At 41.0% G+C, this 25,898-nt stretch overlaps 1 protein-coding gene across 2 annotated transcripts in view; it reads right to left on the bottom strand.

Annotated features, from left to right (window-relative positions):
- The window catches only part of VAPA (VAMP associated protein A), a 49,413-nt gene extending 47,947 nt beyond the window's left edge, over nt 1–1,466 (bottom strand). Inside the window, exon 1 of one of the 2 annotated variants that reach the window (XM_066352619.1) lies at nt 1,087–1,466. In XM_066352619.1, coding sequence (XP_066208716.1) covers nt 1,087–1,165 — 79 coding nt within the window. In that variant the 5' untranslated portion in view covers nt 1,166–1,466. The remainder of the gene's footprint in view (nt 1–1,086) is intronic. The other variant, XM_066352620.1, reaches the window with a different exon arrangement.
- Between the last annotated feature and the right edge of the window lie 24,432 nt (nt 1,467–25,898).

Here is a 25,898-nt window from a genome sequence, read left to right as displayed (position 1 = left end):
TCAAATGGCCTCTTGGATTCCTCAAAGGTCACCAAATCAGATCGTTTATCACAGGCAATGCTGCAAAATAAATCAACGGTGCTCCAGAGTCGAGTGACACCTTATCAACCTTCTCGAAGGCTGGGAAAGCACAAACGTAAGGGCAAAAGTCACAAGCACTGAAGATTCCGCAGCAAAAGAGCTAAATTGAAGGGCTAAACAAGACCAGACGAACACCGGGTCTGCCCTACATGGAAGAGAGGCTGAAATGTCTTATCATTGGACCGAGAAGACGTCTACTATTAACCTACTACTATCAATTCTCAAACCGACGCAGAGCTTTCCTGCCCGCACGCGCTTGGGTCTCCGCCAAAACAACCGGGGAAGACTTCACGGGCTTCCCTGCCTCCCCAGCGCTCCATGTACCTGACACTTGCTAATAAAAAGGGACGAAAAGGTTCGGTAGTAACACCCTCGGCGAGGACCGAGGAGGGGCTCCACCCGCCCCGCCTCAGAGGCGGTCGGAGGGAACGGGAGCCCAGGAGGGGGTTCCCTCTCGGACCCGCGCCCAGCGGCCGCCGCGCCGCCGCCGGCCTCGCCTCCCACCGCCTGACAACCCGCGCGGGCGACGGACGCACTTGCGCCAGCCCCGGAGCCCCCGCCCCCACCCGCGTCCCCGTCCGCCGCAGCCCGGAGTGCACGCTCTAAGGTCACCACCCACCCACACCCTCGCGGACAACGCCCGTGGGCCCTCGGGGGCCAAGGACAAGTGCCGGGCGCGGGCGGCAGCGCGGGCAGCACCAAGAAGCGCCCCCGCGGGACTGCAAGATGGCGGCGGCAGGGCAGGGCCTCTCCGCCTCTCCCGGGCCGCGGGCCGACGCGCGTACCGAGGCGCAAGCGGGCGGGCCAGGGAGAGGGCCTGGGCGCCCGGGCAGGCCTCCCGAGGGCCGGAGCGAGACCCCGCCGGAGAAGGGAAGTGCTGGAGCGTGGGGGAGGGGCCGCGCACTCTGGACCGACCCCGGGCAGTCCCTCCACACCCGTCACCCAGCCCAGATCAAGCCCGCCGCCCGCCCGACCCGAGTCCAGAGCGGCCGCCTTCCGGCCTACCTTTGAATTTGAGGTCTGTGGGAGGGTCGAGGACCAGGATCTGCTCGTGCTTCGCCATGGCCCCAGGGGCGGACGCCATCGGAGACAGCGCAGAGCGGGGGCGCGCCCGCGGTGGCGATCTGCTGGCTGTGGGGACGGGGGACGGCGGCGGTGGCGACGGTTCGGCCGAGCTCTGTGACAGGACCAGTTCACGGCTCCCGCACCCTGTCACCTGCAGCTCTGTCGCGGGGTGGGTGGGCCGCCCGCTGGGTCAGCAGCTCGGGGTCTCACAACTGACTCAACCCCACACCAGCCACCCGGCCACGCGCACTGCGATCCTCGACGCCCCACGTGACGATTTCTGCGTGCCTACGTGCGCGCCCCGGCGGCCAGTAGCCCCTAGCGCTCGTCCCGTCCTCGAGTTCCGCTCTACGCGGCGCGGGCTAGTGCGCTTGCGCGCTCCCGGCCTCTCCGCCGGGCGGAGTTCAGCCCAGCTGTCAAGGGAACGGGTGTGGACAGGAGGCGGAGCTAAGATCCTCGGTGCGCAGCGCAGGGCGAGAGGGCGCAATCGTCCGTCAGCTTTTAGCTCCTATTACGAAACTGAAGAACCTGCTAGGGCAATGCGTCGCCATCTTCCAAGTAGGAATGCCTAAAAAAAGGAAAGAGTAGCCAGACTCATTCACAACAACTCCCAGCATGCTCCATCCGGGGGGCAGAGCCCCCGCCCAGGGCCCGGTCCGTTCGCGGCTCTGCGCGATGCTTGCTGGGAATTGTAGTAGTGTTTTCTTGCGGGCGGGAAAGAGACGTCTGTTTGAGGCGAGTGGGGTGTGGCGCGCTGATAGTCGTTTTGGCTTTCACCGCGTTTTCTTTTAAGCGCAGGGTTTGCGCTTAAAAGAAAAAATAAAAAAACTTTTGGAGACTGACCCGAGATCCCCCAGTTTAAAATATATATATATATATATATATATATATATATATATATATATATATATATATATACACACACACACACACATATATATATATGCTCTGTGGAAGACATACCGGGGTTTGTCGGTTTGCTCTCTAATTTTGTCCGTTTCTCTGTTGCTAGAGGTAAATAAATTGTCGTATTCCAATCTAACTTCCACTGCTTCCCGAATTCTCTCCAGTGATGCAAAAGCAGATGAGAAAACGCACCTCGTGTAGGAAACAAACGCGTCGTTGCGGAGATCTGAGAAGGCACACGTATCAAGCTAGAAATAAAAGTCAAAATCCCCAGCGTTCAGTTGCCATAGTCTATTCTCAGTTTGGGTTAATGATAGACCCAAACCAAAGCAGTTGTCACGTTCACAAATTGGAAGTGAATTCCATCGGCATTATTTAGGGTAGCATGTAGTACACGGAGCCAAGTGAGAAAAGCCCGGCAGCGAAGTTGCTGACAAACCTTTAACCGATTGCTGAGGTAATGGGGACAGAAACATTAAATGAAGTAAATAAGTGTGCTGTAAAGAAACCTTTGTAGTACTACCTGAATTTAAATCCCTACAGGCACCACGAAACAAAGGACATATTCGTGCTGCGGACATGAAACAGCAGGCCAGTTTATTGGAATATACTATAAACGAGACAAATGGGACAGTGGTCTAGGAGGAGGTGCGAAGTCCGAGTTTTCAGGTACAGCCCAGGATTCAGAGCCCGTCTGGAAATAGTTCTCCAGAATAGCTAACTTAGCATTTACAGAGGACTGTGCTACACAAGAGTAATTAATGTATCTTCAGCCATGAAAAACCTCAGAGGTTAGGAGTGCTTAAATAATTTGAAAAACATATTCCAAATTTACATTGCTTCGATTTTTTTTTAGTCACAAAGTTTATTTTGAAATTACAATTGTCATTAAAAAGAAATACAAAAAATTGTATGTTTATTAAAAGGGAGCTTAGTATTTTCTAAATGTTGAGGTTGACTTCCCTGACTGGATACCATGGTTGGTTAGAGCATCCCCTGGGAGCTCAGAGGTTGCTGGTTCGATTCCTAATCAGGACACATACAGGGACAGATTGATCTTCCCATCTCTTTCTTGCTCCCTCCCTTCCTCTCTCTAAAACCAATAAAATGAATATTTTATTTAAATGTTGAAATTGACATTCATGTCACAGATGGTGCCCCACATATGTTCAGTTGTAAACTGACAACCCTAAAACGGATACAAATGCATCAGGTTTTTTTCTTTTTTTTTTCTTTTTCTTTTATTGTTATTATTTTTGCTTGCCTAAGAACTCTCATCCATGGGGAAGTTAGACTTCACTGAACTGGTTCCTTCACAGCTAGATGGATACTTCTTTTACCAGAAGCTTAAGGGAATCTCCAGTCTGCAACAGCCAATTTTAGCAGAAATAGCATGCTGAGGAAGTTCCCAGTCACTCATGGGACAATGGCTGGCTGCCCATCCATCCCGAGTTCAATCGGAAGCCGAAATTGGATGTATTCCAGTTTCCTACTCTGTATATCATTAAGTAAACCTCTGCTTATTTAAATAATCACCTTTGGAATCAACTGTTTTTCTCTTTTCAATATTGCTTCTAAAAGCATATAGGTATAGTCTTCATATCTATATGAATTTAAATATGTGGCAGTTTAAGAATACATTAATTGTCTTTAGAATAATTCTATTTTATTTAAGACCGTTGCATTAAGAAATAATGACTCAGAGCCCTCCTGAATTATCTACCCCTCGTTAAATAGCACACTATTTCAGTGCTTTGTGCTTGGGTACTTTCCTCTAACAGTTCAAAGAACTTTATAAACATTATCACAGGCTACTCAGAACAACCTTATAACAGTAAACGTTACCTTTATTGTTAAATATGGAAATGAAAACAGGTGAATTTGGAAAATATGGAAATGAAAACTACCCAATTTTTCATCCTGTCAATTTTTGCTCTTTCCAAAACCACAATAAAATGACCGCCAGGAGTGATTAAGGCAAGGATTTATAATGGAATTGACTTCTCTATTTTCTAACAGTTAAGCTAGGAATAGAGAAACAGGGAGCCTAATGTTCACTGCTTTTTTTTTTTACACTGATTAATGCAGAATATTGAGGTCTCCTAAGCAAAAAATATAAACTCAAGCATATTTTTCTAGCTCCCAAGTTTTCTATAGTCTTAGAGATATGAAGGCCTTGAATATTACTTCAACTTACTTGAAGCAATATTCACTTTTAGACAGATTATCTCTTATGGGTTTGGGGAGGATAAAAAAAAAAAAAGACAATTTCCAGTACAAATGTTAACAAAGTATACCGTGTTCTTCTCCATAGTTAAATATGTTAAACTTTATTGAGGTTTTCTATAATTATGAGTATATTATGATCAATTATCCACATAGTTTAATTCAGTAAACATTTAAATGGGCATACTTTCAATAAATATTGAGTCTTTGGTCCTGAACTGATGGGTTCAAAGCCTGTTCTCCACTATATGGTCTTTGCAACTTATTTCACCACTCTCTGCCCATTCTGCATTTGTCAACTGGGGAGAATAATTCCTACATGTGAGGTTTGTTATGAGAATTAAATGAGTTGATACACACAAAGAGCTTAGAATAAGGCCTGGTTCCAGAACTGTTACCTTATTAACATTAATGTTAAGTTATTGCTATGTGCCCGGCACAATGGTAGGTGAAATACTGGTGAGCCAATAGACATGCTTTCAGCCCTTACAAGCTTACATTCGAGCAGGAGAGGCAAATGTGAATGCTCCTTTGCAGCTAGGATTCTGTTCTTGAAATAAGTTCAACCAGTGAGTTACACTCATGTGATATTAGAAAGTTATAAGGGAGACAGAGGAAGCCAGTTTTCTGTGCCTTCTGGCTGTTTTTCTGCTAAGGCAAGAGCACAGAGACTTGAGGCTTTCTGATCAGCATTCCAGCACTCATGTGCTACCTTGCTGGACATTAAGAGGCAGTTAGTTGTTACAGAGTCAGCAGAAGCAGTAGCTTCTTCTTGAGTCTGGCTTCCTGTTCCTTGTCTCAGAAGTGAAAAGAGTGGCCTCAAAGGCGGTTGCTGCCCTGGTGGTCCAGTTCAGTTTTGCCCTGGGAGTCAATCCTGGAGAGCCTCATCCAGAGCCTGCTCTTCTACCTCTCCCCCAGATTTTCTAAGTACCCTCTTTCCTTTATTGTGTTGCTTCCCGCTTCAGTTATTAGAGTGCTACGGAGAGTCAGCTGCCAAGAAAGCCAGGAGTGGATCAAGAAGAAGGTCAACGGTGTAGAAATCTGCTAAATTGTACTATAAGGTGAGGATTGGAAACCTTTCACCTGACAGAGTAACGCAGTGGTTCTCAGACTTTTTGAAGTTGGGCACATTTAAAATTCTACAAATAATTGTAGGCGCACTATATACAAATTTCTGAGAAATATGTTATAATAATTAGGTCAGATATTAAAGAAAAAAAATAAAGTCCAAGCGTGCTTTTATGGTAATTAAAATAAATACAACAAAATTCAATTTATTCTGACACTAAAAAAACATTTTTATGTTACATTTTTTGAGTTATGCTTTTTAGAATTCGTAAAAAAGAGGGGTTAAAAAAATAAAGAAACAACAAAAAAGTTATCTTTTAATATATATAGATACATTCTTAGTAAGATTTAGTAAATTCGGCAGGTCCCAGCCCGAATGTGTTAAGTTTTTTATTCTTGTGTTTGTGAGAAACATGAGCCTGATGTGTCCTAGCGCTTTCCTCAATGTTTGGGCATATATTTGAAAGGCAAACTCTCATTTCCTCATTAATACATTAAAGAATTCCTCGCTTTTTACTCTTAATTGTGTTGAGTTCAGAAACCCCCACCATACATATCATCTTAACTTTACACCAAACAAAAGATAGAAGAAACTTGCCTCCAGTCTTTCTGGGGAACATGGAGGGTAGTGTAAACAATCCAGCACCACAGCTTAATAGCCTTTTGCAACCTAATCAGGCAAGTGAGGTGGGGGGTTGGGCAGACTGTCAGCTTACAGCCTATTCTCCACACCTCTGTCCCCCCAAAATCTAAACTCCAAAAACCCTGTTGGATTTTTGGTCCCCAACAGGCACATATTTCTCTGGAATACCATAAGGCGCTCCTGGAAATCTTCTAGGGTGCACCAGTGTGCCCTGGCGCACACTTTGAGAACCACTGGAGTAACAGGATGCTGAGGCAAAACATAATTGTAACAATCATTCCACAGAAAGAGCTCTTTCTAAAACAGATAGATATGCTGGAGAGTGATAACCAACTGAAATATATACAAGGTCAGCACATATCACAGGGATGTGTTGCTTTAAAAGTGTGGTGATATTGGTGGAGCTTATTGAACATATTCGTCAGACTTCTATGAAAAATATAGATGGCAAGAAAAGGCATACAGAAGCTTCACCAGGTAAAATCAAGTCTGGAAGAAGAAGAGTTAGAAAAAGACTTCTGGGGATTTTAGGTTATATGACCACTTAACACAGTTAAAACTATACATTAATCATCTTTGTATATGAAAAATACTTTGAATAATATATGATTTCTCCCATCCAAGTACTAACCAGGCCCGACCCTGCTTAGCTTCCGAGATCAGACGAGAATGATTTCTCAATTAATCTTTTATACTGTAAAAGCAATATGTGCTTATTGTAACAAATGACACAATCCAAAAGCAAATGAATCAAGTTCCTCCTATACTTCCCAGTTTCCTCTCCACTGAGGATAACCAGTGTTAACTACCTGGGTTTGCATATCACTCCCTAACTTTATCCATACTTATAAAAATATAGCTAGTTTGTTTTGGTGGGGTTTTTTTCCCCAAGAATTCTGACATATTATATGTAATTTCTTTACTCACCTGAGGAGCCACTGAGCCACTTCACCCGCAGGTGTTGTAAGGTACCAAAAACTACAGAATTAATATTAATATTTTAAGAGGCTTGGAGAACATTTTATAAATTTGGGTTAAGGTGTGCAGAGAAATTGTGAGAATAGTCTCTGTACTGTGTGATTGGCATAACCAGGATGGCCCTTGGCATTGTATTGTAAATGCAAAGGGGAGGAAAACATGGATCCCCAGACATTCCACCACACCTGTGGGGAAAGGGGTGAATGGCTAGCCATGTGCAGGGAGAGAAAAGCCAAAATAAACCTTTTCTTATAACTATGAGCCATTTGCAGACATTTGTCCCCACAGAAACTACCTCTCCTATGTAAATGTGTGTAGTTAACACATGTGACTCTGGACAGAGAGATATCAGATGAACACTAGATAATATAGGAATGCCTTTTAATATGTAAAAAGATATCTTTCTGCCATTGTGTTGACTTGTAAATTTTGTTTTCTCCAAAAGGATGTATGGCTTGCAAATTGAACATGGTCCTATCATGTTAAAGGACATGTGACTATAACCAATAGTGGTAAAGGGCTCCTAATTACAATTTTTGCTTCTGTACTTCCCACTTACAAAACTATAAAAACCAAGTAGAACAAAGGGCTGGCGCGCGCTCCCTCAGACCACTGTTGGAGTAGCCGCTGCTTGGCCAAGCTAGACAATAAAGCTTTGGTGTGTAATCGACGGACTTTGTTCGTGTCTTCAATGTTTCGGGTCCCTCCAGATTAGGCTTAACACACCTAACAGTATATTATGGATATCTGACCAAGGCAGTTGGCATAGATCTAACTCAATCTTTTAATAGCTGAATCCATAGAATAGATTATCTTTCTATGGTACCATTTGTTCCTTATTGATGAATACGTAAATAGATCTAGGCTTTTATCACAACTGTTAGCACTGCAATAAACATCCTTATCTTATCCTTATCATAAGATGTTTTTATTTCCACAAGGAGATTCCCAGTGGTGGAACAACTGGATCAAAGATATTTTCTATTTCAAGATGTAATGCATACTATTTATTCAAAGGGTTGTTATAGTTCACACTTCTATCAGGAATGTGTGAGTGGATCCATCTGTCCCATTCTTACCAAGTGTTGATCTCACCCCACACCAGGAGCAGAGGAAGGCCATATATAAGTATCCTAAATTGTTTAGATCAATAGTTTTGCCTCCAAAATTGTACATTTTCATTGAATCCATCTTTTCTTCTTACTCATTCCATTTTCCTTCTCTAGATTGCAAAGATTAGAGCACTTATAAGCAACCAGAGTCTCTGTAGCTAATAATGTTTTCTCCCACAGATACAATCATTCTGAAAAGAAACTAAACAAGAAGAAATCTAAAGATGTCTATGAACTCTAAATCCATACTTGACACCTTCACTGACTTTTGACAGTCCCTGAACACACAGGCTTCTTTGTAGAGCCCTAAGAAAACCTAGACCAGATGTGGGTGAAGAGCACAGGCTTGGACATCAGACAGGCTGAACTACAGGCTCCATCACTTTTTGTCCTTTGTGCACCTAAATTCTATGGCCTTATCTATGAATTACAACAATACAACCTATATTTAATATTGCATGTGAGTACTAAATGATATAGTGTGAATAAAATGCTTAGCATAGTGTTTGGCAAATAGTAAGCTTTTAAAAATTATATTACAAGATTTGAATCACCTTTGAAATATAAGCCACATATATGTAAAGTTATAGACATTTCAGTCTATTAATGAGATACTTCATAAATAGAAGATAATTTTCTAGGGTTTTCTGAAAATGAGGATGGGGGGTTTTTGTATTTATTTCTTCCAGTTGTTGGATGATGACCTGTTTTGGGCCGAGTGCTATGGTATAGGCTAGGGCAGACACAAGAAAGTCTAATATCTAGTTTCAGTACTGAAGAACTTGATGGTCTAAATGGATTTAAACAAACAATCCAATATATGGTATGCTTTAAAATAAGCAACTGAAAATAATTATAGAAGAACAGAAACAGGAGTGATTGGCTTTGAGGAAGTTGGGAAATGATCTGTAGATATCTGACCAATTCAAAATCATGGCATTTTCGGCCCTGGCCTATTGGCTAAGTGGATAGAGTATCGGCCTGGCATGGTGACGTCTCAGGTTCGATGCCGGTCAGGGCACACATGAGAAGCAACCATCTGCTTCTCTTTCCCTTCCACTCCCCCTTCTCTCTCTCTTCCCCTCTTGCAATCAGTGGCTTGATTAGTTCAAGTGTTAGCTCTGGGCCCTGAGGATAGCTCAGTTGATTTAAGCATCAGCCCTAGATGGGGGTTGCCAGGTGGATCCTGGTTGGGGTGCATGCAGGAGTCTGTCTCTCCATCTTCCCCTCCTCTCACTTGAAATAAATAAATAAATAGATAAATAAATAAATAATTTTTTTTTTTTTTAATGTCCAGGTATGTACACACACACACTTTCCTCTCTAGGATTTGTTTTCCTGGAGGGTTTTTGTTTCTGTATTTTGGTTTGGTTTGGTTTGGTTTGGTTTGGCTTGGTTTGGTTTGGTTTGATTAAGAACAAAAACATTTGATGTTCATAACAATATTATTCACAATAGCCAAAAGCTGGACACAACACAGGTGTCTACTGACAGATGTATGAAAAGCAAAATATAGTAGATACATATATCAATACAATAGAATGTTATTCAGCCTTAAAAAGGAAATTCTAGCACAGGCTACAATACGAATGAATCTTGAAGACATTATGCTAAGGAAAATAAGCCAGAAACAAGAAAACAAAAACTGTAGGATTCCTCTTATATGAAGAATCTAGATAGTCAAACTCGTAGAGACAGAGAGTAGAATGGTGGTTACGAGGGGATGGGGAGAAAGGGAATGAGGAGTTAGTGTTTAATGGGCGCAGAGTTTCAGTTTGGCAAAATAAAAACAGTTCTGTGGATAGATGATGATGATGGCTGCACAACATTGTGAATGTACTGAATGCTACATTCACACTTATACTGGTATATTTCATGTTAGGTATATTTTACCACAATAAAATGGTTAATTTTATTCTGTAACAGTACCCTTGCTGCCTCCTTCCATCTCAATAGTAATTCTTACCTCATTTATTCTGGCATTTATTTATTTATTTATTTGCACATGCACATGCATGCAAGAGACGGAGAGAGGAACAGACAGACAGGAAGGGAGAGAGATGAGAAGCATCAACTCATAGTTGTTCATTGATGGCTTCTCATATGTGCTTGATGGGGGGAAGGGCTCCAGCTGAGTCAGTGACCCCCTTGTTCAAACCAGCAACATTTGGGCTCAAGCCAGCGACCACGAGATCATGTCTATGATCCCACACTCAAACCAGTGACCCTGCGCTCAAGCTGGCAAGCCTGCTTTCAAGCCAATGACCTCAGGGCTTCTGGCCTGGGTCCTCAGCGTCCAAGGCTGAGGCTCTGCCACCACCTGGTCAGGCTATCCTGGCTGTTTTAAGAAATAGCTTGGGGCTGGCCTGTGGTGGCACAGTGGATAGGGCATCAACCTCTAATGTTGAGGTGGCCAGTTCAAAACCCTGGGCTTACCTGGTCAAGGCACATACGACAAGCAAGTAATGGATAACTAGAGTGAAGCAACTATGAGTTGATACTTCTCGCTCCATCCCCCTCTTTAAAATCAATTTTAAAAATATTTTTAAAGAAATAGCTTGGGAGCAGAGCCTAGGCTCATTCAAATCTGGCTTTACTTCCTGGCTCTATCACATATATAAAGATAGTAAAACTATATTTTTAAAGATTTTATTTATTGATTTTAGAGACTGGAGAGAGAAAAAGGTGGGGAGGTAGGTGGGGAGCAGCAGGAAGGATCAACTCATAGTTGCTTTTTGTACATGCCCTGACTGGGAAAGCCCAGGGTTTTGAACCAGCGATTTGGCATTCCACATTGACATTATATCCACTGCACCACCACAGGTCAGGCAAGATAATAAAACTATTTACCTCACAAGATTGTTGTAAAAATTAAATGAGATAATGCTTGTAAATATCTGAGCACAATACTTGGCACTTGTAAGTGCTCAATAAATTTTACCATTATTGTTATTTATTTAATTATTTCTCAGACATGAATATACAATTATGACTCTTTTTTAAAGATTATATGACTTGGGATAGTAGGATTATGAATTTCTCTGAAGAAAATAATAAATCAAAAAATTGAACTGTTATCACTGGAGACTCAATGGCACAACCTAACAAATAGTTATTTCCAAAGGAATTCTCTTTAGACGTCCTATAGAACTTGATTGTAGTACTGTCACATAAGTCTGAATTGTATTTCATCAGCATATTAAGTAAGTCCTTAATAATTGCATTAAAATCTAAAAATATGAATCCATTTTGGGATTACTTTTTTATTACAGAGAGAAGTAAATACCCGTGGTCCTAAACCAATGGTTTAAGCCAGGGGTCCCCAAACTACGGCCCGCGGGCTGCATGCGGCCCCCTGAGGCCATTTATCCGCCCCCGCCACACTTCCAGAAGGGGCACCTCTTTCATTGGTGGTCAGTGAGAGGAGCATAGTTCCCACTGAAATACTGGTCAGTTTGTTGATTCAAATTTACTTGTTCTTTATTTTAAATATTGTATTTGTTCTCGTTTTGTTTTTTACTTTAAAATAAGATATGTGCAGTGTGCATAGGGATTTGTTCATAGTTTTTTTTTTATAGTTCGGCCTCCAACGGTCTGAGGGACAGTGAACTGGCCCCCTGTGTAAAAAGTTTGGGGACCCCTGGGTTAAGCCCATGAGTCAAATGAAGGTTTGGTGATATCATGATAAAATACATAGGTGTCCAACCTTTACATGGCCAAGGATATGAGCTGGATGAGAGGCACTGGGTGACGTGGAGTTTGGTTTACCTGCTCATTTACGTGGGTTACTTGTGCTCTCTTTTCCTGTTTGAGCTCAACCCCAAATGCGCCGTTTCCATCTCTCAGTAAACTGCTGTGGGGTCTGACTTTATGACTTGGTAGGTCTGACTGAAATTCTCATGGCAGTTCATAAGGAGCAGCCACAAATACATAGTCACTTGGTGCCTCAATAACACACCAGGGTCTGCTTTTCAAAAGGCATTGAATTCTCTCCTGTAGACAATATAGTCATCAACATCAACAAGGTGCTACTGTATCTTTCCCCACCACAGACACCTCTAGCCATGGACTCCACTGGATTTTATGGGCCACATAGCAAGTCTCAAAGCCCCACTCAAAGTTGGCAACCTTCCTTTCGTGTCATCTGAGTCGGAGCGGTATTCCCAGTGTGGAATGTGTTACACCCAGAAACCAAAGAGACCGACCCAACATTGTGCTTCCTTCTTGTGGTGGGGGATGTAAGAGCAAGAATCTGGAAAGATATCTCAGACACCTCTGATCATTGGACCTCTTAAACACTTTCCTGCAATGGTAAGTTTCTGAATATCCACCATCCTTTCAAGGCCTCCAGTACTCTAGCCCATTTTGCTATCCTGCTTGATCGTATGGTGTCATCAATGTAATGGATCACCATGACATACCACAGGATGTCCAGACAGTCCCAATTTCTTCATGTTATAATGTAACAGGAGATGGAAAAGTTCACAATGTCGTGGAACAAAAGAGTAAATGAATATTGTTGTCCCTACAACATGAATACAAATTGTTTCTGTTCAGTATAGAAAAGAACACATTTGCCAAGTCAGTGGCCACACATCAGTATAATCAAGCCTTATTAATCTGCTTTAGCAACCATGCTGCTCTGTTCAGCAGCTGCAGTGGGGCTACAGCTTGGTTAAGCTTTGTGGTATTCTACCATCTGGTTTCTGCAGGTGCCAGACTGGCTAGTTAAAAGGAGACATGATAGGAGGGACCACCACCCTGTATCTTTTCATGCTTTTTAATAAAGGCACTAATCACTATCATGCAATATTGCTTTCATTTACTATTTTGACCTGGGAAGTAGGGACAGCTTAGAGGCTGGTACCTCACCTTCTCTACTATGATAGCTCTCACCCACAAGCCAAGGACCCAAAGAGAGTGTTACTCTAACTGCCAATTGTACACTCAGGGTTTAAGAAACGACCACTAAGTGGCCATATGGGGGTCAACTGTAATCCAGGCTTTAATCAGGACTCTAAATTTGGGACAGGAAGAGGAACATGCACAATGTAACATTTCAGATCTCCAGATATCAACCTCATCCAAGACTGTGTGCAACAATCCTGAAAAAGTCTACATCAGGCATCCCCAAATTACGGCCTGCGGGCCACATGCGGCCCCCTTAGGCCATTTATCCACCCCCCACACACACTTCCGGAAGGGGCACCTCTTTCATTGGTGGTCAGTGAGAGGAGCACTGTATGTGGCGGCCCTCCAACGATCTGAGGGACAGTGAACTGGCCCCCTGTGTAAAAAGTTTGGGGACCTCTGGCTACATATTCCCTTTTCCCCAGTGTATAATGATCCAAACAAATGGCTAGAGGTTTACTTTAAGGTTGTCTTGAAAGAATCACACAGTCTTTACTTGCCCTGGTGTTATTGCATCCTTCCCTCTGGGGATTTAGCCATCTCTTCAGTCACTGGGTTCTTAATATGAGAATTGGTTTAGCTCTAGGAACTGAGCAAGGGAACATGATTTTTATTGGAACAACTCCCCTTGGCTTACTGCTTTTCTGTTTCTGCATCCTATACTTATTCTTTCTCCCATTCAGGGTGAAATTCTAGATAGATAATCTCTCACTTTAACCCTTAGAAATGTCCTCTGTTCAAAAGCCATTTTGTAGTCTCTTATTTTCCTCAAGCTTTTTGCTTCCCCTCCAATGAATTTGTTAGTATTCATAAGCCATTTTCCTTGTGTTAGATGATATTTGCCTCTTTGTTCAGAACACTGGTGTAGGAGCTAAAAAAACAGAAATACAATAAAGTATACCACTGGTTTTTGCATGCATTGCTTTTCAGATTGTTTGAAAATAACCAATTTTCTATACTACCAGATCTTATGATAAATACAAATAATTAAAATATTTGTGTAAATAATATTCTCTTAATTGGGCAGAATATAAACTTCTTAGACCGTTAAAGAAAACATCATACTAAAAATTCTTATTTCTTATTCTGGAACACATTACCTTTAAGTATATCCTAACACTGACCTGCCATTGGTATTCTATATTTACACACCTTTTGCAAAAATATTTTAGTCATGATTTAATCAGTTTTCTGTGGCTGCTGTAACAAATTATTATAAGCTATTGCTCAAAACAACAGGTATTTCTTTTTCTACAGCTCTGGAGACCAGAAGTCCAAAATCAAGGTGTGAGCAGCGCTATGCTCCCTCTGGAGGCTCTAGAGGAGAATCTGTTTTTGCTTCTTTCATCTTCTGATGTCTGCTGGTAGTCCTTGGCTTGTGGCCACATCACTCTAACCTCTGCCTCTGTCTTCACATCATCTTCTCCTCTGCGTAGCGTGTGTTGAGTCTCTTAGATATGGACACCTGTGATAGTATTTAAGTTTCACCCAGATCATCCAAGATTATAGTGGTCCCTGATCTATCAGGGGGGCTGGGTTTCAGAACCCCCTGCAATAGGCAAAAATCCACGAAGTAGCAATTTTATATTTATTTTATTATTTATATATATTTTAAGGCTTTATAAACCCTCTTCACACTCTTATAAACCTTTCTCACACTGTTATTAACCTTTCCCATACTCTTACAAACACTTCCTATGCTTATTTTACTGCAAAAATAATTAAAATAATAAATATATCAAAATACCTACCATATTTCCCCATGTATAAGAAGCACCCATGTATAAGACGCACCTTAATTTTGGGGCCCAAAATTTGAAAAAAAAAAAAAGTATTATATAAAGTTACTGAACTCAAGTTTTATTCATCATAAAATTCACACAGCTCCTCATCACTGTCAAAACTCCCATCCATTAGCTTGGCCTCATCTGTGTCTGATGACAAATCACTGTCTTCAACAATCAGTGCAAAAACAAGCGTGAAATGCAAGTAAAAAAAATCTACAACCACCGTATAAGATGCACCCAGATTTAGATCCAAAATTTTTCTGAAAATGGTGCATCTTATACATGGAGAAATGCAGTATATACTGCAACATCCCACGATATAGTGAAAAATCCACAATACAAAATTAGATATATACAATGATAAAATCTGCAATACAGTGAGACCGCAAAAAGTGAACCATGATATGGTGAGGGACTATGTATCTCTTAATTTCAAGAGCCTAAATTTAAGCATATTTGTGAAGACCCTGTTCCCAAATAAGGTAACTTTTAGCAGTTTCTGGGTTAGGACCTGATATCTCTGGAGCCGTCCTTCAGCCCAGTATAGTTGGCACTAATGATCTTAACAGCAGTTTAAGATCTTGTTAAAATTATCTCTGGCAAATAACCCAATATAGGGAATATAATATAAAGAAGTGCCTAGGTAACTACCACTAGCTGACAATATATTTTTTTAAATCCACAGATTTTTACAGAGGCAGAGGTGGGGTCGTGGGGACCAGAGGGACAGCTGTCAGAGGGAAAAGGGATTAGTGAAATGATATATGCGTAACACATAGATACAGATAACAGGACAGCAATTCCCAGAGGGAAGGGGGGAGGGAGTTAGGGGGACGGGGGCAAAGGAGGTATAATGGGGGACATATGGGGGTGGGGGGATGAGGGTGTTATATTGAGTGGGACACTTGAATCCATGTTAACACAATAAATTAAAATTAATTTTTAAAAAATTAAAGTAAATAAATAAGTAAAAATTTAAAAATCCAGAGATTTTTATGGGAGTGTATGCTTTCCACTCTTCCCCCCCTTCTCTCTCTCCCTCTGTCTCTGTCTCTGTCTCTCTCTCTCTCTCTCTCTACTCTCTAAAATAGATTTTTTTAAAAATTAAAAAAAAAATGCCTGACCAGGCAGTGGCACAGTGGATAGAGTGCTGGACTGGGATGCGGAAGACCCAGGTTCGAGACCCCGAGGTCACCAGCTTGAGCGCAGGCTCATCTGGTGTGAGCAAAAAGCTCACCAGCTTGGACCCAAGGTCGCTGACTCAAGCAAGGGGTTACTCCGTCTGCTGAAGGCCCACGGTCAAGGCACACATGAGAAAGTAATCAATGAACAACTAAGGTATTGCAACGAAAAACTGATGATTGATGCTTCTCATCTCTCTCTGTTCCTGTCTGTCTGTCCCTATCTATCCCTCTCTCTGACTCTTGCTCTATCTCTGAAATAAATAAATAAAAATTAAAAAAAAAAGATGTCTGGTGCAGTGGATAAAGCATCGACCTAGAACACTGAGATCACAGGTTTGAAACCTGGTCAAGGCACATATGAGAGTTGATGCTTCCTGCTCCTCTCCTCTCCTCTCCTCTCCTCTCCTCTCCTCTCCTCTCCTCTCCTCTCCTCTCCTCTCCTCTCTCTCTCTTTCTCTCTCTTTCTCTCTCTTTCTCTCTCTCTCTCTCTCTCTCTCTCGTCACTCTCTAAAATGAATAATAAAAATATTTTTTTAAATCAACAGATTTTTTGCCTGACCAGGCAGTGGCGCAGTGGATAGAGCATCGGACTGGGATGCAGAGGACCCAGGTTCGGGACCCCGAGGTCACCAGCTTGAGCGTGGGCTCATCTGGTTTGAGCGGAGCTCACCAGCTTGGACCCAAGGTTTCTGGCTTGAGCAGGGGGTCACTCAGTCTGCTGTAGTCCCATGGTCAGGACACATATGAGAGGGCAATCAATGAACAACTAAAGTGCTACAACAAAAAACTGATGATTGATGCTTCTCATCTGTCTGTGTTCCTGTCTGACTGTCCCTATCTGTCTCTCTCTCTGACTTTCACTCTGTCTCTGTAAAAAAAATAAAAATAAAAAAATATTTAAGTCAACAGATTTTTTTATGTTAAGTGAGAATTATTTGTCTCTAATTCTCTTATAAAAATGACTGAGGCACTATGGAAATAATATTCTACCTAAATTATGTGTAAATTTGCCAATGATTACTATGCAAATTTATCTATCTTTCTTTAATAATAGGGTTGAAAATTGTCAAAAATTGAAGTGCAAAGGACACAAAAGTCAGACTCAGACTCAAATGATCAATTTCTTTCTCTGTACATTAGTGATTTTTGTTTTGTTTTTTTATCAAAAGATAACAAACCTCATTATGGAATTAAATATCCTGTATTTCAGGTGGACTTTTTTAGCCACCTATCCTATTAACTAATTTACAGTGAGATTAGTAAGCATCATCTAGTTACAGCTATCCAGTTGCTAAAAATTCCATAAGCAATATGATTTTAGATTTCTGGAATAGTCCAATTATCTACTTAAAAAAGAAACAGCAGGGGTGGTACTCAAATGATAAGATCTTATTCATTCTGACAATGGTCCTTGAAGTCAGGGTGACCCAATTCTGCGTCATATTTTTGCCCCCTTCACCCATGGTTGTTCCAGGTAACAATTTCCTTACATCATCTCACCTGAACCCATTTTGTCTCCATGTCTAGTAACCAGATTCTGACTTTTATACCCAGCGCTCACCCCTATGGTTTGGCCACTTCTGCAGCTCCATCCTGATTTCTTGGGTCTTATCCTCAGTGCTTCATTTTCAGTTCTGTTGGCTACTCTGCTACCTGAGATGAGAGAGACATCTACTCTCAGCCCTTGACTTTCAGAAACTCCCTATGCCCCTGCCAGCCAGCTGGACTTTTACTCCTCCTGGACAGGGGACAATTGGACAAGTTTGAATTGTTGAAAAGGCATCTGTTCTCTATCCAAGAAGATTAACTAAGGTTATCAAGATCTGGTATTTAAGCAAGTCAATAAAGTATAGAAGAATCCTAAGAATTAGAAACTAATTTATTAATTTTAATCAAAAACAGAAGTTTTCAATTTCACATGTACCTCTAGACAGTTTTTCTAGAGGACAGCCTATAGACTCTGAATATTCACTGTGTTCAAGCAGTTTATCTATCGGCTCTGCATAGAGCTCATTCCTGACACACACACCTCTCTTTCTGCCCTTAACCTGAATCCCAATAATAAAATGTGTACTGTATGAACCACACATCGTAAATCATGGTTTTTTTAAGCACATGAGGGAAGAATCAATTCCATAGCTGCGGCCTGAAGAACCAACTTTATTTCAGCATTTTTATATCCGACATAGACATATACGAAAATAGCAATCCAAAATGAAGTTGGGTTATAATTGGGATTTATTTATTTATTTTAAAGTGAGAAGAGAGGAGATAGACAGACTCCCACATGCGTCCCTACCAGAATCTACCCGGCAATCCCTGTGTGGGGCCAATGCTCAAATCAACTGAGCTATCCTCACTATCCTCAGCGCCTGAAGCTAACACTTGAAGCTGCGAGAGGGGAAAAAAGAGAGTAAGAGGAGAAGGAGGGGGAAGAGAGGCAGATGGTTGCTTCTTATGTGTGTCCTGACTGGGAATTGAACCCAGGTCATCTGCACGCCGGGTTCAATCCACTCTATCCACTGAGCTAACCTGTCAGGGTCATACTTTGGGTTTATAAATACTGTTTTTAAATCTCAGATGCTAAAACAGAGAATTTAAAAGCAAGCATCTTTAACATATGAGTGATTTCAAGCTTACAGGAAAATATTAGACTTATTAGGAATATGACCATAGTGGATCGTCAAGATCCATTGATGTTGAATTGTTTCATTAAGATATTGTTCCAGTTACTTGGCTGTTTCTGATAGCATGACAACACACTACAGTCTAGCCATTGTTAACTACTGTAATTTAAAGAAAATCTTTATAAAGCTTTCTCTGGGAAATGATTAGCTTCATCTGTTATTCTTAAACTAAAAATCATTAGCTAACTAGTGACTTCCCCCTGGATCTTTCTAATGTCAGCGCCAAATATTGATCTATAAGTCATTAGACTTGCATTTAGCTTTGCCTTTCAAACACCAAGGCTTTGTGACCTTCCTGGGCCACCGGAGAGGGAAGCAGTTCTTTCCATCATCCTCAAGCCCTACCAGTAAGATGGCTCTCCAGAGGCCAGAGAGTTTTCAGAGGCTTTTAGTGAAAACGCAGGAAGGCTTGCAGGTATGTTCTGTGCAAGAACAACTCTGTTCTTCTCTGTTTTTCTCCATGCCAGATCTCATTCTTATTTGAAATAGTGATCTAAACCTAAAAGAAAATGATTCTCAACTTGAGCGCATAGAAGTAATACACTTTTAATCTATATGACATATATGTAATATGTAGCATGTAATATATAGTATAATTAAATTTCTTTTTGTTTTCACTATTCACTTTTTTTATTTCAGTCATTGCTCTCTCTTTCAACCTTATCTTCTTCATGTTCACCATTCTCTATTATAGGCTTTTTTATATTCAAATAAATTGTCTTTTTTTTTTTTTATTATGGAATTTGAAAATCTTGATTTTCCTAAGCCTTAAAGCTACAGCCTTGGGCTTTCTCTGACCCCACACTATCTTGATGCCAATATTTGTAATTGTACTGGGCAAATATTTTCACTGTGGTTGTTAAAAAAATTTCCTGATTAACATGCCATTATTATTTCAAAATTTGCAACCTAACCTCTTCATGTACCTTTTTGGTTTATTTTGTTTTTTTTAGTTAACTTTATCTCTATAGACTGTACCATTTCATAGTTTCTTTATAAAATCTGAGAAACTTAAAAAGCTGTTAAAAATCACATAATTCTCTAGGCAACAATATACCATAACTTTCCAATATTTTCTGAATATAACTTGCTTGAAATAAACATTTCTGCCTGCAAAAGACCAAAGTGGTGGGCACCCAAGAAATATTCTATGTATCATAGATCTCTGCTATTAAATCAACTGGCTCATACTTAGAGAAAAATAAGTTTCAGAAGCATCATTGAGAAGCTCAAACACCAAAACTGCCTTACCCTGTTCATATCCTTTGCACCTTACTTAGCATTTACTTCATACATGTTCAATATTTTTTATTCATATTTCATGTTATCTTTAGTGAAACTTAGGTGTTGTCATAAGAAAATTGGTCCCTTGAATAAAGCAGAGTACTATTTATTTTTATTTTTTATTTTTATTTTTTTCCTTTTTTGTATTTTTCTGAAGCTGTACTATGAAGTGGTACAGTCTATAGACTCCCGCATGCCCACCAGGGGGCGATGCTCTGCCCCTCCGGGGCGTCGCTCTGTCACGACCAGAGCCACTCTAGCGCCTGGGGCAGAGGCCAAGGAGCCATCCCCAGCGCCTGGGCCATTTTTTGCTCCAATGGAGCCTTGGCTGCGGGAGGGGAAGAGAGAGACAGAAAGGAAGGAGAGGGGGAGGGGTGGAGAAGCAGATGGGCGCCTCTCCTGTGTGCCCTGGCCGGGAATCGAACCCGGGACTTCTGCACGCCAGGCTGACGCTCTACCAACGAGCCAACCGGCCAGGGCCTACTATTTAGTTTTAAAGCCATTTAGTTGCAGACTTAAGGAAATTAGATAGGATTAAAATGAAATGAGATGTGTTTAAAAGGAATTTGATAAGTGCACAGACTCTTCTTATGAATGGGGGTTTTTCATGGAAATTGCTAAGCGGGGATAAGGGTGATTCTGACAGTTCTTAGTGTAACCCTTGATCTGATGCAGTGGTGCCAGATGTGACCCCCCCTGCAGTGAATATGCTCGTTTACATAGCAGTTCTTCTTCCTCCCACTCCCCATGAAGGCCCAGTTAGGTTATACTATTAGAGGGCACTGACCCTGCTCCAGGGGTGCAGTGACCTAGGCCTGACCACTCAGAGTACTCTATATCCCCCAAAAATAGAGTTTCAAGAATTGGTGTGTGACCCAGTCAATTAGAGTCTTTCCAGGGACTTTTGATGAGATTATAAGGAAACAGACTCACTTTTTATCTGTGATCAGCAGCCATGGAAGCAATCAGTGATAAAATCAAGATGGGCAACGATGTTGAGAGATGGAAAATACCAGTGTCCTGATGATATTGGTTGAACCCCCACATCTGCAGTTTGTCCCGTTAGAATGTCCAGTTTTAAGATTCAATACAGACCTGTGGTGGCACAGTGGATAAAGTGTAGACCTGGAACACTGAGGTCGCTGGTTTGAAACCCTGTGCTTGCCTGGTCAAAGCATATGTCAAGGCATTGATGCTTCCTACTCCTCCCCTCCTTATCCCTCTCTCTTTTCTCTAAAATGAATAAATAAAATCTTAAAATAAATAAATAAATAACAGCCAAAAAAGATGCAATACACTCTGCATTTTTACTGGAACATGTTTGAGTTGGGTTTCTGTCACTTACCATCAAAAACCAAATATTGTATGTCACATTCCCCATGACACTTACAATCACTTAGGCTTGTGAGGGTGAACATTTTTATAAAAACCACCCACTTTTGCAGTGCTGGTCAACCTGATTCCTCTCTCCCACTAATGGACATTTCAACTTTCATGGTGGGCAGTAGCGAAGCAATCAAATGACGCCGCAATTGGCCCACCGTGAATGCTGGAATGCCCACAAGTGGGCGGGAGGGCACAGTCAGCCCCAGGAGAGGACTCTCTCAGTCTTCTTCCCTGAGACCAGGGTCTCACCACCTGAAAGATCTTCTGCAGAGGGAACCATTGGCCACACGCAGTATGAATCTGCAGCTCACCTTATTGGGGAGAAATAAAATTTGAGTATCCAGCAGTGGCTGAGGGATTAAGCTCTGGAGTAGGGGCCACATTCCCAGTTCTGAAATCCTGACCAAGACACTCTTGAAGTAGTGAGACCCAATAATGTTGTATTTACAAACTCAGCTGCCCTAACCCACCAAGCATGAAACCTGTAGAGGGGTTGGATGTGTGAGACCGATCTGAGCCCACACTACAGTCTTTCCACAGAAGACTCTGTGGGGAAACCAGGCAGCTGCAAGAGGAAGAAAAGCAGCTAAAGAGTTGAGACAAATCTTACAGAGCTTGGGGCTTGTACAGAGCTGCTGTCATCTCTAAGCAGGAGGAAGCTGATCCTTATGCACAGGTTGGCCCTTTCCTCACTACTGAGGCACAGAAACACAGGCAAAAACAGCAAAAAGTACAGTAGCTGTAGACTGGTAGCCCACAGCAGGTTACAAACAATAGCTGACGCCAACCCAAGAAGATCTAAAGACAACAATACTGGTAGTGGGTGGGAGACAGCACCAACCCTAGACTCAGCTAGCTATACAAGCAGCACACCTTAAGGGAAAGTCTAGCAGGTACCAGACACTGGAGAATAAATATGCCCAACAGGACAGACATCACACAATGTGTAATACACATGATCAAGGTTGACCCTTAGAGCCAGCAAACCTGAAGGGATAACCATACCACAAAAGGACTAAATGCATTCAATACTCACATACAACAAGAAGTAAAATAGTACCCTCAAGAAAGATTCCTAGAACAAGAAATACAGTTGGCCTGGGAGGTCAGTACCACCAAGCCCATCTTCCTCATAAAGACACTACAGAAATTTCAAAATCAGACAGAACTACATAATACACAGACAAAATGAGCAGACAGACAAATGAGACCCTAATGAATCAACAAGAGAAATCCTCAGAAAAAGAACTATATAGAATGGAAGTAACCAAACAACCAGATGCAGAATTTAAACTAATGATTTTTAGGATGCTCAAGGATCTTAGAGCAACAATGGATGGATATAATGATATAATGAGCACCTAAATGAAGAGACAACAAGCTTCAAAAAGGACATTGAAATCATAAAAAAGAACTAGTCAGAAGTGACAAATACAATTTTAGAAATGAAGACTGCACTAGAAGGAATCAACAGCAAACTGGATGAAGCAGAGGATCAAATCAGCGATTTAGAGGACAATATAAACAAAATCATAGAAGCCAAGCACAAAAAAAGAAAAGAGGCTCAGAGAGGCCGAGGAAACACTAAGAGACCTCTGTGACAACATGAAGAGAAACAACATTTGTATCATAGAGGTCCCTAAAGTAGAAAAGAATGAACAAGGGATACAAAACCAGTTTGAAGAAATCACAGCTGAATACTTTCCTGTATTAATGAAAGAAAAAGTCACACAAGTTCAAGAAACACAGAGAGTCCCATTAAAGAGGAACCTAAGGAGGCCTACACCATGAAACATCATAATTAAAGTGCCAAAGTTAAGAGACAAAGAAAGAATACTAAAACCTGCAAGAGAAAAGCAGTTAATTACCTACAGAGGAGCCCCCATAAAGATGACATCTGACTTCTCAACAGAAACATGTGAGGCCAGAAGGGATTGGCAAGAAATATTCAAAGTGATGCAAAACAAGAACCTACAACCAAGAGTTCTTTATCCAACAAGGCTATTGTTTAAAATTGAAGGAGAAATAAAAGGCTTCCCAGACAAAAAAAAAAAAAAACAAACACACACACACACACACACACAAAAATCAAGGAATTCATTACAACCAAACCAGTACTGCAAGAAATGTTAAGGGGCTTGCTGTAAAAAGAGCAAAGGGAAAAAAAAATCTAGAAAAAGAGGATTGTAGATTTAAAGATGAAAATGGCAATAAACAGCTACATATTAACATAACCTTTGTTAAATGCTCCAATCAAAAGACATATGGTAGCTGCATGAATAAGAAAACAGAACCCAGCCCTGGCTGGTTGGCTCAGAAGTAGAGCATCAGCCTGGCGTGTGGAAGTCCCAGGTTCGATTCCTGGCCAGGGCACACAAGAGAAGCGCACATCTGCTTCTCCACCATTCTCCTTTCTCTCCATCTCTCTCTTCCCCTCCCACAGCTAAGCCTCCACTTAAACAAAGTTGGCCTGGGCACTGAGAATGATGCCATGGCCTCCATCTCAGAGGCTGGAATGGCTCCGGTTGCAATGGAGCAATGACCCAGATGGGCAGAGCATCACCCCCTGGTGGGCATGCCGGGTGGATCACAGTCTGGCGCATACTGGAGTCTCTTTGCCTCCCAACTTCTAACTTCAGAAAAATACAACAACAACAAAGAAAGTACACAGGACCCATACATATGCTTTCTAAAAGAGACCCACCTCAGAACAAAAGATACACATAAACTGAAATCGAAGAGAAGGAATAAAGGATTTTATGCAAGTGGAAATTTAAAAAAAGCAGGGTAGCAATACTTATATCTGAAAAAACAGACTTTAAAACAAAGGTTATAGTAAGAGATATAGAAGATCAATACATAATGATAAAAGGAGCAATCCAATAGGAGGATATAACTATTATAAATATTTATGTGCCTAATATAGGAGCACCTAAATATATAAAGTAGATTTTGATGGATGTAAAGGGCGAGACCAACAGCAATACTATAATAGTAAGAGATTTTAATATCCCACTAACATCAATGGATAGATCCTACAGACAGAAAATTAACAAAAAAACCCCAGCAATCTTAAATGACACACTAGATCAACTGGATGTAAAAAATATCTTCAGAAACTTTCACCCCAAACCAGCAGATTATACATTCTTTTAAGTGCTCATGGTAAATTCTCTAGGATAGACCACATGTTAGGACACAAAACAAGTCTCAATAAATTTTAAAAATTGAAATCATATCAAGCATCATCTCTAATTACAATGGCAAAAAACTAGAAACAACTACAATAGAAAATCTGAAAAACATTCAAACACTTGGAGACTAAATAGCATGCTATTAAATAACAAATGGGTTAACAATGAGATCAAGGAAGAAATAAAAATTTTCCTTGAAACAAAGAAAAATGAACATACAACAACTCAAAAATGTATGGGACACAGCAAAAGCAGTCCTGAGAGGAAAGTTCATAGCACTACAGGCATACCTTAAGAAACAAGAAAAAGCTCAGATAGACAACATAACCCTGCATCTAAAAGAACTAGAAAAAGAACAACAAATAAAGCCCAGAGGAAGTAGAAGTAAGGTAATAGTAAAGATCAGAGCACAAATAAATGACATAGAGGCTAAAAACACAGTACAAAAGATCAATGAAACCAAAAACTGGTTCTTTGAAAAGGTAAAGAAGATTGATGAACCTTTAACCAGACCCATCAAGAAAAAGAGAGAGAGGACTCAAATAAATAAAATTAGAAATGAAAATGGTGAAGTAACAACTGACACCACAGAAATACAAAGAATTGTAATAAAATACTATAAATATCTATATGCCAAAAAAAATTGTACAACCTAGGTGAAATGGATACATTCCTAGAAACATACAATCTTCCAAAAGTCAATCTGGAAGAATCAGAAAACCTAAACACACCAATTACAACAAATGAAATTAAAACAGTTGTCAAAAAACTCCCAACAAACAAAAGTCCTGGATCAGGTGGCTTCACAGGCGAATTTTACCAAGTATTCAAAGAAGATTCAACACCTATCCTTCTCAAGCTATTTCAAAAAATTCAAGAGGAGGGAAGACTTCCAAGCTCCTTTTATGAGGCAAATATCCTCATTCCAAAACCACCAGGTAAAGACACTACAAAGAAAGAAAACCAATATCCCTGATGAACATAGATCCTAAAATTCTCAACAAAATCTTAGCAAACCAGATAAAGCAATACATTAAAAAAGTCATATATCATGATCAAGTGGAATTTATTCTGAGGAGGCAGGCTGGTACAATATTTGCAAATCAATCAATGTAGTTCATCACATAAACAAAAGGAAGGATAAAAATCACATGATATTATCAATAGATGCAGAAAAAGCATTTGATAAAATCCAGCATCCATTTATGATCAAAACTCTCAGCAAAGTGGGAATATAGGGAACATACCTTAACATAACAAAGGCCATCTATGACAAACACACAGCAAACATTAGACTCAATGGGCAAAAATTTAAAGCAATCCCCGTAAGATCAGGAACAAGGCAGGGGTGCCCCCTTTCTCCACTCTTATTTAACATAGTGCTGG

Source organism: Saccopteryx leptura, chromosome 11, assembly GCF_036850995.1.
Source record: "Saccopteryx leptura isolate mSacLep1 chromosome 11, mSacLep1_pri_phased_curated, whole genome shotgun sequence".
NCBI classification, from domain to species: Eukaryota; Metazoa; Chordata; class Mammalia; order Chiroptera; family Emballonuridae; genus Saccopteryx; species Saccopteryx leptura.
The sequence above is the reverse complement of the archived record's forward strand: the minus strand, read 5'-3'. Positions and strand labels throughout refer to the sequence as shown.